The sequence below is a fragment of the Macaca nemestrina genome, chromosome 1 (assembly GCF_043159975.1).
Source record: "Macaca nemestrina isolate mMacNem1 chromosome 1, mMacNem.hap1, whole genome shotgun sequence".
In the NCBI taxonomy this organism is placed as follows: domain Eukaryota; kingdom Metazoa; phylum Chordata; class Mammalia; order Primates; family Cercopithecidae; genus Macaca; species Macaca nemestrina.
The window spans coordinates 122,923,241-122,938,668 of NC_092125.1; the positions used below are offsets into that span (position 1 = coordinate 122,923,241).

Genomic DNA, 15,428 nt, shown 5'->3' on the forward strand with positions numbered 1-15,428 from the left:
CCTGGAACCCAGCAGGGCCATACAGCATCCCTGGGGAAGAACCAGGAGGAACTGCAGGAGAACGAGGGCTGGGCTGGCAGGGGCAGAGCCATGGGAGGAAGCGCAGGAACCCAGCACCCACCCTGCTGTCTGCTGTCGCTGTGGGAGATTGCCTGGTCAGATGCCCCCAGTGTATGTGTGGCCCAGAATATGCAGGTGTCTGTGCCCCTTCTCTGGGTATGTGTCACGTCTGTTCAGGGGTATACATCAGCAAATAGGTGCATGCATACAATAAGACCATTTTTTATTGTACTGGAGCACTGGGCTGGCTATGGGTACTTACGAACAAGTACTGTGAGTGGGGATTGAGGGGTCAGGCACATACTCAAAGCTAGTGGGTTCTGAATCCCTGCACATGCCTGCTCACTGTGAGTCTGGGAAAATAAAACAAAGAGGACACACAAGAGGACAAGGAGAAGAGCTGCTGCTGCTGCTACTGCTGCTGCTGCTGCTGCTGCTGGTAATGGTAGTGGTGGTGATGGTGATGGTGTTGGTGGTGGCAGTGATGGTGGTGGTGGTGGTGATGGTGTTGGTGGTGATGGTGATGGTAGTGTTGGTAGTGCTGGTGGTGATGGTGGTGGCAGTGATGGTGGTGGTGGTGATGGTGGCGGTGGTGATGGTGGTGGTGGCGGTGATGGTGGCGGTGATGGTGGTGGTGGTGATGGTGGCGGTGGCAGTGATGGTGGTGGTGGTGATGGTGGCGGTGGTGGCGATGGTGGTGGTGGTGATGGTGGTGGTGGCGGCGGTGGTGGTGGTGGCGCTGGTGGCGGCAGTGATGGTGGCGGCGGCAGTGGTGGTGGCAATGGTGGTGGTGGCACTGGTGGCGGTGGTGATGGTGGTGGTGGCGGTGGTGGTGGTGGTGATGTGGTGATGGTAGTGGTGGTGATGGTGATGGTAGTGGCAGTGATGGTGGTGATGGTGGTGGTGGTGGCGGTGGTGGTGGTGATGGTGGTGCTGGTGATGGTGGTGATGGTGGTGGTGATGATGGTGGTGGCGATGGTGATGGTGGTGATGGTGATGGTGGTAGTGGTGATGGTGGTGGCGGTGGCGGTGGTGATGGTGATGGTGGTGGTGGTGATGGTGATGGTGATGGCGGTGATAGTGGTGGCGGTGGCGGTGGTGGTGACGATGGCGGTGTTGGTGACAGTGGTAGTGGCGGTGGCGGTGATGGCGGCGGTGTGGTGGTGGTGGTGGTGATTGTGGTGTTGGTGGTGGCAATGGTGGTGGCGATGGTGGTAGTGATGGTGATGATGGTGGTGGTGATGGTAGTGGTGCTGGTGGTGGCGGTGGTGCTGGTGGTGGTGGTGGTAATGGTGGTGGTGGTGATGGTGATGTGGTAGTGGTGGTGGTGGTGATAGTGGTGGTGGTGATGGTGGTGGTGGTGGCGGTGGTGGCGATGGTGGTGGCAGTGATGGTGGTGGTGACGGTGGTGGTGGTGGGGGTGATGGTGGTGATGGTAGTGATGGTGGGGGTGGTTTTGGTGGTAGTGGGTGGTGGTAGTGATGGTGATGGTGGTGGCAGTGGCAGTGGTGGTGATGGTGGTGGTGGTGATGGTGGTGGTGGTGGTGGTGATGGTGGTGATGGTGATGGTGGTGGTGGTGATGGTAGTGATGGTGGTGTTGGTGGTAGTGGGTGGTGATGGTGATGGTGGTGATGGTGGTGGTGGTGATGGTGGTGGTGGTCGTGATGGTAGTGATGGTGGTGGTGGTGTTGGTGGTAGTGGGTGGTGATGGTGATGGTGGTGGTGGTGGTGGTGGTGGTGGTAGTGATGGTGGTGGTGGTGGTAGTGGGTGGTGATGGTGATGGTGGTGATGGTGGTGGTGATCATGGTGGTGGTGGTGGTGATGGTGATGGTGGTGGTGGTCGTCGTGATGGTAGTGATGGTGGTGGTGGTGTTGGTGGTAGTGGGTGGTGATGTGATGGTGGTGGTGATGATGGTGGTGGTGGTGATGGTGGTGGTGATTGTGGTGGTGGTGGTGGTGGTGGTGGTGGTGGTGGTGGTGTTGATGGTGGTGATGGTAGTGATGGTGGTGATGGTGATAGTGGTGGTGATGATGGTGGTGGTGGTGATGGTGGTGGTGGTGGTGATGGTAGTGATGATGGTGGTGGTGTTGGTGGTAGTGGGTGGTGATGGTGATGGTGGTGATGGTGGTGGTGGTGATCATGATGGTGGTGGTGGTGGTAGTGGGTGGTGATGGTGATGGTGGTGGTGGTGGTCATGGTGATGGTGGTGATGGTGGTGGTGGTGGTGGTGGTCATGGTGGTGATGGTGGTAGTGATTGTGGTGGTGGTAGTGGTGATGGTGGTGGTGGAGATGGTGGTAGTGGTGATAGTGGTGGTTATGATGGTGGTGGTGGTGATGGTGGTGTCAATAGTGGTGTCGATGGTAGTGATGGTGGTGGTGGTGATGGTGGTGGTGATGTGGTAATGGTGGTGGTGGTGGAGATTGTGGTGGTGGTGTCGATGGTGGTGATGGTAGTGATGGTGGTGGTGGTGGTGGTGGTGGTGGTGATGATGGTGGTGATGGTGGTGATCATGATAGTTGTGGTGGTGATGGTGGTGATGGTGATGGTGATGGTGGTGATGATGCTGTTTAACAGAAGGGCAGCTACTGATGGCTGAAAGAAATGGGAGAAAGAAAGGTGGGCAGGGCGTGGATAGAAAGTGATATAAGGAACAAAAAGAGAAAGAACTGAAAGGAAGCACCCAGATAGCCATACAATGCAGCCAAAGTAGCCCCAAATGTGACTAGGGAGGACAGGAGAGAAATGGTAGTGAAGAGGTACAAGAAGAAAAGCAAAAAATACAGAGAAAGGAGAAAGGTGACCTAAGAGAGAAGTAGAGTGAGGCAGCCAGTAGGGAGCACCATCTGCTCCAGAGGCACCAGGAAGTGGGCTTTGCAGCTGTTCATGCCTCAGCTGCCTCCATGAGTTATAGCTGACTCGGCAGCAGGAGCCAGGGCAGCCTGCCCTCTGGCCACTCCTCTGCCACAGGCTAGCAGCACCCAAGTCCAGCCCAGAGCACAGGGAGAGTGAGCCAGACTGGAGCAGGAATCAGGAAAGCAAACATGCCACCTTGGAGAGTTCACACAGAGAGGGCGGTCTCTGCCCTCAGACATACATGGACTGATGTGCATGTGCAGATACCCTTGAAAGTCTACTAGAAACCAATGCGTGAATGTGTGCACACATGGATCCATCTCCATATGCTTGGAAACCTCTCTTCAAACTCTTATGAACACTCCTGTCCTGACTACATGATGCATCACTTGAAGATAGCAAAGGTGGTCCAAGTGACTTCTTCCTGCAGCCCTAGCAGTTCCTGAACTTGAATCCGTAAAGTCTTCCTCTTCTGTCCTTGAATTTGCTCTGTGAGATCTTCTGGCTGGACTGCCTGGGCTGGGCTGAGTCAGTGGGGCTCTAACAGCCTAAAATCCAAAAGGCAAGGTCTGGACCATTGACACCATAAGTGCCGCTGAACCTAAAGTTCACTACGGCAAACCCGGCTCTGCCACTGTAGACCCCCACGCTTCGGGTTTGAGGTGTTGGGAGGGGTTGTCTGTGTGTTTGTGGATATGTGCCTCGGGTGTGTCCATATGTCTCTGGGTGTCATGAGGCATCCAGCAAGGTCATATGCTGGGCATGTTGAGCCAAGTAACAATTCTCCAGGTGTAAATGTGGGCCCCTGGGTGTCAGGAAAAGTCACTTGGTAGTCACCAGCTCAGATGCTACCTTGAAGTCTGCCTGACCACATCTGAGAGCAGTCCCTCCTCATCTACGCTATGTTCCCACAGCTCCCGGGCCGCAGACCACTTTAATTGGTTTATGAATCATGGTTCTGTACATACAAAATTATGTAATGACATAATCAACACCTACGGCACTGGAAAGAATATAAGGAGGGCCCCCGTGATCTCCACCTCCTGGTATCCAAGTCTTTGTATAATCCCTTCCCTCTGAATGTGGGCAGGGCCTATGACTCGCTTCTAACTAATAGAACTGGCAAACGTGGTGGGGCGTCACTCCCATGATTACATTATGTTGTGGAAGACTTGGCCTTGCCAGCTAACTCTAGAAATTCTCCTTGCTAAAGCAAGCAGCCATGCTAGAAAAGCTCACGTGGCAAGGAACTGCAGGCAGCCTCTAGGAACTGTGGGTGACCTCCCACCAACATCCAGCAAGAAGCCCAGACCCTCAGTCCCACAACTGCAAGAAAATCAATTCTGCCAACCACAGGAATTTGGACGCCAATTCCTCCCCTGCCAGGCCTGCAGAGGAGAACACAGCCCAGTCAATATCTTCACAGCAGCAGCCTAAGACCCTAAGCAGAGGACCCAGGTAAGACAAGGCACTGAACTGTGAGATAACGCGTGTTGTTTTAAACTGCTAAATTTGCAGTACAGTTGACCCTTGAACAACACGGGTTTGAACTGAGTAGATCTGCTTATACATGAATTTTTTCCAACCAACTGCAAATTTAAAATACAATATTCACAAAATGCAAAACCCGTGTATATAGAGGGCTGATTTTTTGTACACTCGAGTTCCTCGGGGCCCACTTAAGTATGTGTGGATTTGGGTATAAAGCGGGGAGGGGATGTGGTTCTGGAACCAATCCCCTGTGTATACTAAGGGATGACTATAGTTCGTTGTACAGTAATAGAAAACTAACACCCATGTACCCACCACTTGACACAATAAACTTTATAACTGAAGCCCTCGTGAAAGTTTCCTTAGTTGCATTTCCCTTCCTACCAAACATTTATTAAGTTTTCTTAGGCATATGTCCCTAAATAATATCTATAATGTTGTTTTGTATGATTTTGAGCTTCATATTTCATTACAAAAATGCATTTATATTGTCCATGCTATTTGGTAGCAAGTCATCCTGACCATCTCGCCATTGTCTATCCTCATAATAAACGGCCATCCCTGATGTGTGTTCAAGGCCTCACAGTGCCCCCGTGAGGGCCAGCTCCTGTTTCTTTGCCCCAGCCTGGGGCATCGGCAGCTCCTGTTCATGACTTCACACCATCACAGAACCTTAGTGTCAGAAGGTACTTTAGTGGTCAAGTCCAATCCCTTCTTCTATTTTGCAAATGAGGGAGTCACTGGTCCAGAGATATGAAGTGACTTGTCCGAGGCTCAAGGCAAATGGTAGAGCCAAGACTGGGTCCCAGGTCCATGTCCAGTGCAGGGCTTCCCACACTGGGATCTCTGGCTGTCAGAGTGCACCTACTCAGGGGACGGCCTGATCATTCCATTTCACAGCCAGTGCTTTTGTCAAACTAGTCCCGATGTGAAGACCTAGACTCAGTACTTCTGGACTTCCATTTGCAGTGATTCTCTTATTAATGGGGCCACCCCACAGTATGAAGAATTCAACAGTTTTAGAACTGCGTCCAAGAGAGCTTACTGCATTTATTATGGCGTCAATATTTTTCATTTAGCAAAAGCAAAGTTGTGTTCAAGCTAAGTCCCAGATAGAGAAATAGAAACTGAACTGGGTGCAGTGGCTCACACCTGTAATCTTGCACTTTGGAAGGTCTAGACAGGAGGATTGCTTGAGGCCAGGGATTTGAAACTGGCCTGGTCAACAGAGCAAGACCATCTCTATGAAAGAAAAATTTAAAAAAATTATCTGGGCATGTAGTGCACACCTGTAGTCCCAGCTACTCAGGAAGCTGAGGTGGGAGGACTGCTTGAGCCTGGGAGTTCAAGGCTCCTGCAGTGAGCCATGATTACACCACTGTTCTCCAGCCTGGGCAACAGATCAAGACACTGTCTCAAAAACAACAACAACAACAACAACAAACCACTAACATTCTACCCTAGTCCTTGCCCATTATAACAGCACCTCTCCCAGCACAGAAGGAAGATGCCCAGAGCCTGCCCATCCAGCACAGAAGGAAGATGCCCAGAGCCCACCCATCCTGTCTGTGTACATCTCAATACAATGTCACCATGTCTTCCCTCAGACACCTCAACCGGAGTCTGCTGTTTTTCTGAGGAGGTGCAGCCCTGCCCTCCACTTCCTTCTACCCAGGCCTCTCTTCCCCAGTTTAAAATGGCTGGAAGCTTTATATGATAACTAAAATCTCATTTAACCCTGAACAAAGACTGATGGAGGGGAGCAAGTCAGAGTGGAAAGAGAGGAGAGGACTGGATTTGCTTCTAAAATCAGGCATCCGGGGTTTCTGGAGCCCTGGAACATTGAAAGCTTCTTCCGTATCTGCAAGACTTCATCCTGACACACCACTGCCTGCCCCATCTTTCAGGACTAGTGGTAAAAGCAACACAGCTACCTACGAACACATCACCGCATCCTATTTAGAGGCCAGGACTGGAGGTCAGGGGTTTCCGAAGCCCCTCTGCTGCACCATGCTGCAAGGGACAGCAGGGGGTGCACTACTGTCTGTCCAGGAGACAGGACTCTTGTCTACCAGCCTAAATCTCAGCACAAAACCTATCACATGGTAGGATGCTGTGGTCTGAATGTTGGTGTCCCCCAAAATTCACATGTTGAAATGTAATCCCCAGTGTGGTAGTATTAAGAGGTAGGGACTTTGGGGAAGTGATTAATCACAACGGCTCATCCTCATGAATGGGATTAGTACCTGTAATCCCAGCACTTCAGGAGGCCAAGATGGGCAGATCACTTGAGCCCAGCAGTTTGAGACCAGCCTGGGCAATGTGATGAAACCCTGTCTCTACAAAAAATACAAAAATTAGCTGAGTGTGGTGGTGTGCACCTGTAGTCCCAGCTACTTGGGAGGCTGAGGTGGGGGGATCACCTGAGCCTGGGAAGTCAAGGCTGCAGTGAGCTGAGATCACGCCTCTGCACCCCAGCCTGGGTGAGAGAGGGAGACCCTATCAAAAAAAAAAAAAAAGACTGAAAGGAGTATGTTTGTCCTTCTGCAATGTGAGGAAACACAGCAGGCGTTGTCACTGAGGAACAGGTCCTCTCCAGACACCACATCTGCTGGCACCCTCCTCTCAGGAACCCCAGCCTTCAGAACTGTGAACGACAAATTTCTGTTGTTTGTAAATTACCCAGTCTAAGGTATTTTATTACAGTAGCGCAAACAGACTGAGACAGAGGCCCATATACGTTTATTGATCGAAAAGCAAAGGACTGACTAAATAGCACATGGGCCAGGATGCTCTGCCTATTTCCATCAGAAAGACTATTTTGCCATGGACCAGTGGACTGAGGGGTGTTGGCCTGCAGGTGACCCAGGAAGGAGCTTGGATGAGAAGCTATATTTGTGGATAGAAACACAAAGCTGGCTACTGGATGTGGTGGGTGTCCTGAAATGCCCCCAATATGAGCAAAATTGTTATCTGTAGGTTAGGTAGGGGAGAAGTGCTGTGGGGAGTTAGGGGGAAGAGTTTCTGCCCAAGGCTGAAGTTTAGAAAAAGTGCCTTCCCCCTAGTGAAGCAGAAAGGAAATAGGGAGCCTTCAACGCATGCACTAGTACAGGCTTCAGTTTGAAATAGGGCAAAACTAGGCACGGTGAGGGGTCCCATGGCAGGCAGCCCAAGAGCTAGGGTTCTCAACACAGATGGGATCCAAACCCATCGCTGGAGTATTAGGGGTTGATCCTGCCCCTAGCCCCTCAATACACCCCTAACTTCTGTTCTCTGATGACTATAACAACATCCTTTAGGGGACAACACCTGTCACCTCTCATTGAGAAACACAGCACTGAGTAAGACTATTCCTAGGAGCAGTGACACACAGATGCAAGTTCCTGCTAAGTTCCAAGTGACAGTGCATCGTCTCCTGCTTTTGAAGGGAGGAACAGAGGCAGCAGGGCCCTTGGGAAGGGGGAAGTCAGTAGTGGGAGGTGCATGGAAGAGCAGACCAACTTTCCTTCTTCCCCGTTTGGGATTGGAGACATCCTCCCCTGCAGTGCTGGGGACAGACAGTGGAGGTGACTGCCTCTCCTGGCCTGCTCTCAGCCAGCCCTGACACTCCCACTAACTAGAGAGAAAACAAAGGCTTCCCCTGTCCTTCATGCCAGCTTCTCAGCAAAAGGAATAAAACGGCCCACTTATTTTTATCGCTCACGGATTTCCTGGGAAATGGGCTATTAGTTCCCCTAATGTAAAGATAACAGGCTCATCTCCCTTGGCAAATGGCACAGACCCAGCATAAAAACACTCACAGAACTGTCAAGAGGGCTCCCCTGCTGAGGACACAGGGCCCAGGAGCAGGACCAGGACAGGAACCAAGGAGCAGGCTGGGGCTCCCTAAACCCCAGCCTGGGAGTGCTGGTTGCAGCCAGTGCGTGCTGGGTCCTTGGTGCCCCAGGGAGAGGTCATTAGTCTCCTCAGTGCCCCTGGTTTCCTCTCTTGGCTGGGACAGAGGGTGGGACACCGGGAAAGGAGCTGGGCCATAAGCTGAACGAGGTTGTCTTATTCTGGGAAGTGAGGGAATGGTGGCTGCTAAGCAGGCTCCCACAAACAGAATGCTTTCCGCATCCATCCTTGTCACTGCCGCTGAGCTCACTGCTAGAAGACGTCCCTCCCAGTTGGACAGTCTTTGCCTCTAACCCTCACAAACCCTCATGGGGTAAGTAGATGCTATTATAAGGATGCCCATGTAACAGGTGGGAAACCTGAGCATCAGACAGGAAAAGCAGGTTACCCATGGCCACACAGCTGGACTAGGACTGGAAGAGAGGACGAGGGGCCTGCGGGCCAAGGACAGAATGCTTTCTAGGGAAGGGGGCCCTGCTTGTTCAAGGCATTTTCCTCCACCCCTCCCCTCCATCCCCATCACTCAGGGCTGAAACTTTTGCAATAACAGCATTTCAGGGGCTTCAGCAGTGAACAGGGGACCACAGCTCCCCGCTTCCTCCCACCCACACACAGAGTGTGGGACTCCTCAGCCTCTGCAAGGGCCACTCTCTCACTCCAAGAACAGAGTAAAGGGCCTGGCTTTCCTTGTAGTCTGCAGGGGACTGGCCCCTCTATGCTGAACCCAGGGCCCTGTGAGGCGCCGGGCATTCAGTCACAGAGGCTAGACTCTAGTTTCATGTCACCACTTTTCTCTTGTGTATACCAGTTCTCTGCATCTAGGCTGCGTGCTCTGTGAGGGCAAGGATCCTCACTGACGATACCATTTTTCCTTCCAGGGAGCCTTTGGCAGCGCTGGCAGGTATTGTGAGCTGTGATACCTACTGACTGATCAGTCTGGGAGGGTGGGGCATGGCTCTGTTCACGCTGGCCACAGGGAGTGTGTGACTTTGCTGAACTCTTTTTCTGCCCAAGGCTCAGTTTCCTGCTATTCTTGGTCTGTGCCTGTCTCCCTGAGGGCTCCAGGACTGGCACCCGGTAGATGCCCTCCTCCCAATCCCACCTCTGCTGTGCCTGTCCTTTAAGCTGGAAGCACAAGCAGGAGAACATCAGGGACAGCCTCACCCAGAAGGCAAGGGGCAGCTACCTGACATTCCTCTCCTCTTGGCTGCTGGGGAGCCTAGGGGACACGTCATGGTCTGAGGATGGAGGAAAACGAACTCACATTGTCTTTCTGTTGCAAAGGAGAAAGAGGGTCTGCCTAGAACCATGGAGACCCTGGGCCAGGGCTGCTTTCAGCCTGGGGAGCTGCTGGGTGTGTGTGGGCAAAGCTGCCGGCACAGGAGGGGACTGTGGCCTTTGGGGCTGCCCTCCGGTGATCAGAACCCTTCTGGGGGAAGGATGGTGATGAGGGTCGGGTCACTCTGGATTTCAGAGGAAGGACCTCAGGCCCAAGAGGGGACAGGGATCCAAAAACCCTCCAGCTGCTTGGAAGGTTCAAAAAGGGGTGTGGACGCATCCACACCAGCAGGAAGTAGTAGGAAAAGTCACCAGGGAACACATAAGGATGAGGCCGGGAGAATTCTAGAGTGCAAATGGGTAGGATGGCCCGTTTACTGATCAGCTGCTGCCTCCTCCTTCTCCTCCATGTCGCAGGAGCTCTGAGGCTGTGCCTTCGCCTTGAGCTCCCTCTCTCCAGCTGGCTCCACATGCTGCTCCTCTGCCAGGAGGTACTGGGCCAGCTGCTCCAGGTCCTCCAGGCTTATCTTCTGCAGGCGCTCCTCGTGCTCCTGCCTTAGCAGCTGCAGCACAGCCTTGGCATCCTGTGGTTCAAAGTGTTTAGCTAGGACAGGTCCCAGCCGGTGCCACAGGGGCTGGGTCTTGGGCTGGTGGGCCTCTTTTAGCGCCGTCTTCTCCAAGGGCCGCATGATGACATTGATGGAAGCATTGGGCCCAATGCAGTAGTCGGAGAGGCGCTTGTCATCCTCCAGGAGCTGGCCGCGGAAAAGCAGGTGCTGCTGCTCCTCAGGCACCTTCAGCCGCTTGGACACCAGTTTCTTCAGCGTGGATACACTCTCTTGCCCTGACACCTTCAGATTGCATCTCTGGCCCAGGAGCAGCTTGACTGTGAGGAACATCAGGCTAACAGTGGAATCAGGAGGGACCCATGCTCTGGGAGCTGCCCTGAAGATTAGGGGGTCCTGCAGGAGATGTTGGCTTCTCCCTATCAACAGAGGGCTAGTGGTCCCAGGAGACCAGGAACCCAGCTTAGGCAGGCAGCCATTGGCTAGTGCACAGTGATGTCACAATGCTGCAGGAGGGCTCATTTCCGGAGTGGAACTTTAGGGACAGCAGAGGGGTTTTGGGCCCAGACCATCCTTCCTCCATGAGAGGAGACAAAGAGCACCAGGAGAGAAAATGTGGGACTGAGAGAAAGGAGAGTGAGACTAGGAAAAGGGAGGGCGGGAAAGGGAAGGGTGGCGGGAGGAGCATGTCTATCGATTTCTTCAACACATGTGTATTAGGTGCCATCTCTGTGCCAGCACCTGGACCTGGGGAGACAGTCGTATTCAAATGGATGCCTTCTGCCTTCACTTTCACACTAGTGAGCCGGCTAACATTTATCAAGTGTCCTCTTTCTGTCAAGCACTTTACAAGCTCTCTTGGATTGGGCTTCCCGGCAGCAGACCGTGAGACAGGGATTTGGGCACAAATACTCAATTAGGAGGTGATCCCTGGAGGCACCAGGAGGGGAGTGAGGAAGTGAGATGAGGAAGGGAGGGAAATCAGAATGTGCATTCATGAGCAGGCTGCCATTGTGGGCAACTAGTATGTTATCCTGCTGGGAGCTCTGGGAAGTTGCATGGAACACACCTGAGTTGCACCAGGTGTGGATTTTTGTGTTTTTTTGTTTTTTGTTTTTTGAGACAGGGTCTCACTCTGTTGCCCAGGCTGGAATGCAGTGGCTTAATCTTGGCTCACTGCAACCTCCGTTTCCTGGGTTCAAGTAATTCTCCTGTGTCAGCCTCCCAAGTAGCTGGGGCTACAGCTGCATGCCACTATGCCTGGCTAATTTTTGTATTTTTAGTAGGGACGGGTTTCTCCATGCTGCCCAGGCTGATCTCGAACTCCTGGACTCAAGCAATCTGCCTGCTTTGGCCTCCCAAAGTGCTGAGGTTGCAGGTGTGAGCCATCGCACCTGGCTGAAGCTGTGTCTTTATGCCCTGACTCCTGTCTTTGGCCAATGGCAGTGCTACCTCCTTGGCACTTCTGGTCCATAGGTGTGAGCAGCATGCTCCTGTGATCAGAGAAAAGTAGGAAGCCATTGGGCCTTCAGGAACGTGAGTGCTGAGGTGATGAGGCAGGACCACCAACAGCATCTGCATCACAGGCCTGCCTAATTGAATCCCCTCAACCTACGAGGCAGGCACTGCCATGATCTCCATCTGCCAGAGGAGAAAGTGGAGGCTTGGCTGATCCTATAGCAAGCAGGCAGCATTGCTCATGTCTTCACTGGTGCCTCATGTTGCCTCCTAAACAAATCTCTGCTCAGTGCCTTTTGTGGCCCAGGCCCTGAGCAGGCACCCTCAGCTCAAAGGTGAATATGAAAGAGGATACTGATTGGGCCTCCTCTGTGTCTGCAACTTCTGTTGCATTTGGCAGTTTTCAGTGCAACGCATTGCTGAAGGCCTTCTGGGTCAAGCCCTTTACATATGTTGTCACGTTTAAGCCTGGGAGGAAAGTATTGTCTCATTTTAGCATTGAGCAACCTTGGAGAAGACCTGAATAACATCTCACAGCCAGTGGGCTGATTTTGTCAGGGATCCCCTCAACTCTTACCAGCTCTGTGCTCGACTGTGCCCTTCTTCTCACTCACCCTCTCCCTCCCTCCCATCTAACCTCCTTTCCTTTTCCACCTGCCTGGAAGCTACAGTGGCATGATGCTGTTGTCAACATCCTTGGACTTTCCTGAACTGCCCTTCCGCAGTACCCAGCCCTGACCTCTGCCCAAAGGTGGCTGCAAGCTCTGTCCCTGTCTTCTGAACCTGGCAGCCAAGGGTAGCTGGTAAAAATAGCCATGGGGCCGGGCGCCGTGACTCATGCCTGTAATCTCAGCACTTTGGGAGGCCGAGGCAGCCAGATAGCGAGGTCAGGAGTTCGAGACCAGCCTGACCAACCTGGTGAAACCCCGTCTCTACTAAAAATACAAAAATTAGCCGGGCGTGGTGGCACGTACCTGTAATCCCAGCTACTCAGGAGACAGGAGAATGGCTTGAAACTGGAAGGCAGAGGTTGCAATGAACCAAGATCATGCCACTGCACTCCAGCCTGGGCGACAGAAAGATACTCCGTCTCAAAAAAAAAAAAAAAAAAAGAAAAAGAGAAAATATCCATGGATGCCACAAACTCAGCTGGCCCTCACCCCTCACCCCAGCCCCATGTTCACTCTTGCCGGGTGACTTATATTCTAGTCCATAGGGAAACTAGAGCTCACAAGTCGGGAATTCCCTGACCTTCTGTCCCTTCGTCACTTCCTTCCTCCTCTCCTGTCCCCTACTAAATGAGCCCCCTTGTTATTTCCCTTCTTCCCTGAAAATGCCTCCAAAATCCACTCCTCCTCCTCTGCATCCCCACCACCCACCGGTTCAGGCTGTCAACTCCCTCCAGCACATAGTTCATCTCCTCCACCAGTCCTACCACCTTGGGTTCATTCATACCACAGCCAAGGGGATCTTCCCAAAATAAAAGCAAGGTTGTGTACTCCTCTGAGGAACACCATCCAGTTTAGTTTCCTCTGCTTTTGGGATCAAAACCAACCTCCTTGGCTGAGCCCTGCTTGTCACCCAGCCTCATGTCTCCTCACTTAGCATCCTCCACTGTAGCCACACCAATCTGCATTTCCTCTACTTGCTTGTCCCATTTGAACTCTTCCAACTCATCCTTCAAAACTCAGGTTAATGCACGCCTATAGTCCCAGCTACTTGGGAAACCAAGGCAGAAAGAAAGATGGCTTGAGCTCAGGAGTCCAAGGCCAGCCTAGACAACATAAGAAGATCTTGCCTCTTTAAAAAAAAAAAAAAAAAGGACAAAACAAAAGAAAAAAGAAACTTCAGGTTTAAAATCACCTCCTCCATGAAGGCTTCGCTGCTTTCCCCAGCCCTGGGAAGAGATAATCCCACCTCCCTGCATGCAACCATTGCTCCCCTTGAACATACTTATGTGAATGCACCTAGCACACATCTGTGTCTCGCTCATTAGCTCTCAGAGACTGGGACTAGGTCTTCTCTGCCTTTGTATCCCACATTTCCACCATGAGCCTGGTACACAGAATGCCTTGAATACCTGCTTGTCAAATGAAGAAGATAAAATTGAGACATGCTGAGCCATCCAGGGGCATGCAGGGCAGGTCCAGTGCAGCAGGCTGTGGAAAGATATAAACCCACCTGCAGCCTCTCTCTCACCCCCACCTCCTGCCCTAGAGAGATGAAAATACAAAATTACATAAAAAATCAATCAGAAAGTGAGGCCAGTCTTTACCAAAGGATCTTGTATAGCATTTCTTTAAATAGCCAGCTCCTCTGGTGCATTTGAAATAAGATAGAATTTGTAAATGTACCTGTACATACAGTGTGGGGGAGACCTGTGGACTCTCTGATTGCAGGGCCTCCCTGCAGAGGGAGCAAGGGGATGGATGAGGTTTCTCCTTGGCATGTGGGCACTCCCAGCCTCGAGAGGGGAGGACTTTGTGGTGGACAAACCATCAGATGGACAGGATTGGGGTGACACCATGGGTGATGCCCTGAGCAGAGCAGAAAGATGAAAATCAACTGCCTGCCTCCAGCATCCCCTCCTCTGACCCATCCACCCAGCCAGATGTTGCCTAGGACACTGGAAGCCGCTGCAGAAGACACACTGGGCCTGGGCTTCTAGAAGCACATGAGCAGCACAGCTCAGGCTTTGTTTCTCCAAGACCAGCGGCTGTGTGCAGGCAGATGCCCTTGTGACCGGGGCTTAGAGAATTATATCTGCTGGGTCACACTTTCTAAACCAGGCTACCTGTTCTAGAGAGTCCTAGTTGGGCCATGAAGACAGAAGCTTCAGAATTAGTTGTGCCTAGAGAAGCTAAGAGAGATGGTCACTACCCAGCCCCTGTGTCTATGCCCAGGAGACCCCACTGCCTTTCCTAAGGGGGACAGTGGAGGCACCTTGCTGGACCCTCAAATCACATTTGGAGCCTGGAAATTTTATGTTTTCCCATGTAATTGCTTGTGATAATTATGCAATTAGCATTAGAAAATGTAATTGTGTAATCGGAACATGCAATCAGACAATGATTGCCATAATTAGTGGGGGAAGATTATTGGGAATGAGTGGGTCTGGTGACTTGGGGAAAGGAATCAATGTGTGCAGACAGTGCTGGATAGTATTAGGCTTGGACCCCTCTTGAAAACAACTGCAAATGCAATTTGTGTCACTGGGAAACAAGCACAGTGTCTGGCAGGGAAATGGATGGGCGTCGGAGGGTGCTTTGGAATAGGTCTGTGAACATCTGGGTTCCTCAGAAGCCCTTTGCAATCTCCTGAGCAGACAAACTGGACATTGAATGCTGAGGGTATGAACTCCTCAGGATAAAAGCCAAGTGTCCAGCTGCCGGCCTGGGGCCTGCCTTGAGCAATCCTGTTCCTCGAGCCCCATTTTCCTCCTCTGTCTAACGGGAGTGTGGTCACTGCCCAGCCTCCCTTGCAGGGTTGCTGTGAGGGTCAAAATAGGCAGGGCATGCCCCCAGAACCTAACATAGCATCTGACCCATGAAGACATCCAGGCGTATAGATTTAATTTATAAATGTAAATGGCAGCTCTTACTGTCACCCCTCAATAGGGAAGGAAGATTCCACTGTGCCTGGAACTGTGCCCAAAGTGTGAATCCCCACAGGCTGGGGTGGCCCCACTGCTTGCACAGGTTGGCAGGGAGAGAGGCCTTTGCTGACTGCTAAGGGGGCTCCAGGAGGTGGGAAGTTTACCACCACTCCCAGGGGCCACAGGAAAGGCTCATATAGAAGATAAACTATGGCCTCTGCCCACCTC

General features: G+C 52.1%; 1 protein-coding gene across 1 annotated transcript; it reads right to left on the reverse strand.

Annotated features, from left to right (window-relative positions):
* Positions 1-7,134: 7,134 nt before the first annotated feature.
* LOC105479252 (ubiquitin like 4B) lies at positions 7,135-10,618 on the reverse strand. The gene has a single exon (XM_011737174.2). The coding sequence runs from the start codon at positions 10,478-10,480 to the stop codon at positions 9,956-9,958; it is 525 nt and encodes a 174-aa protein (XP_011735476.1). The 5' UTR covers positions 10,481-10,618; the 3' UTR covers positions 7,135-9,955.
* Positions 10,619-15,428: the final 4,810 nt, after the last annotated feature.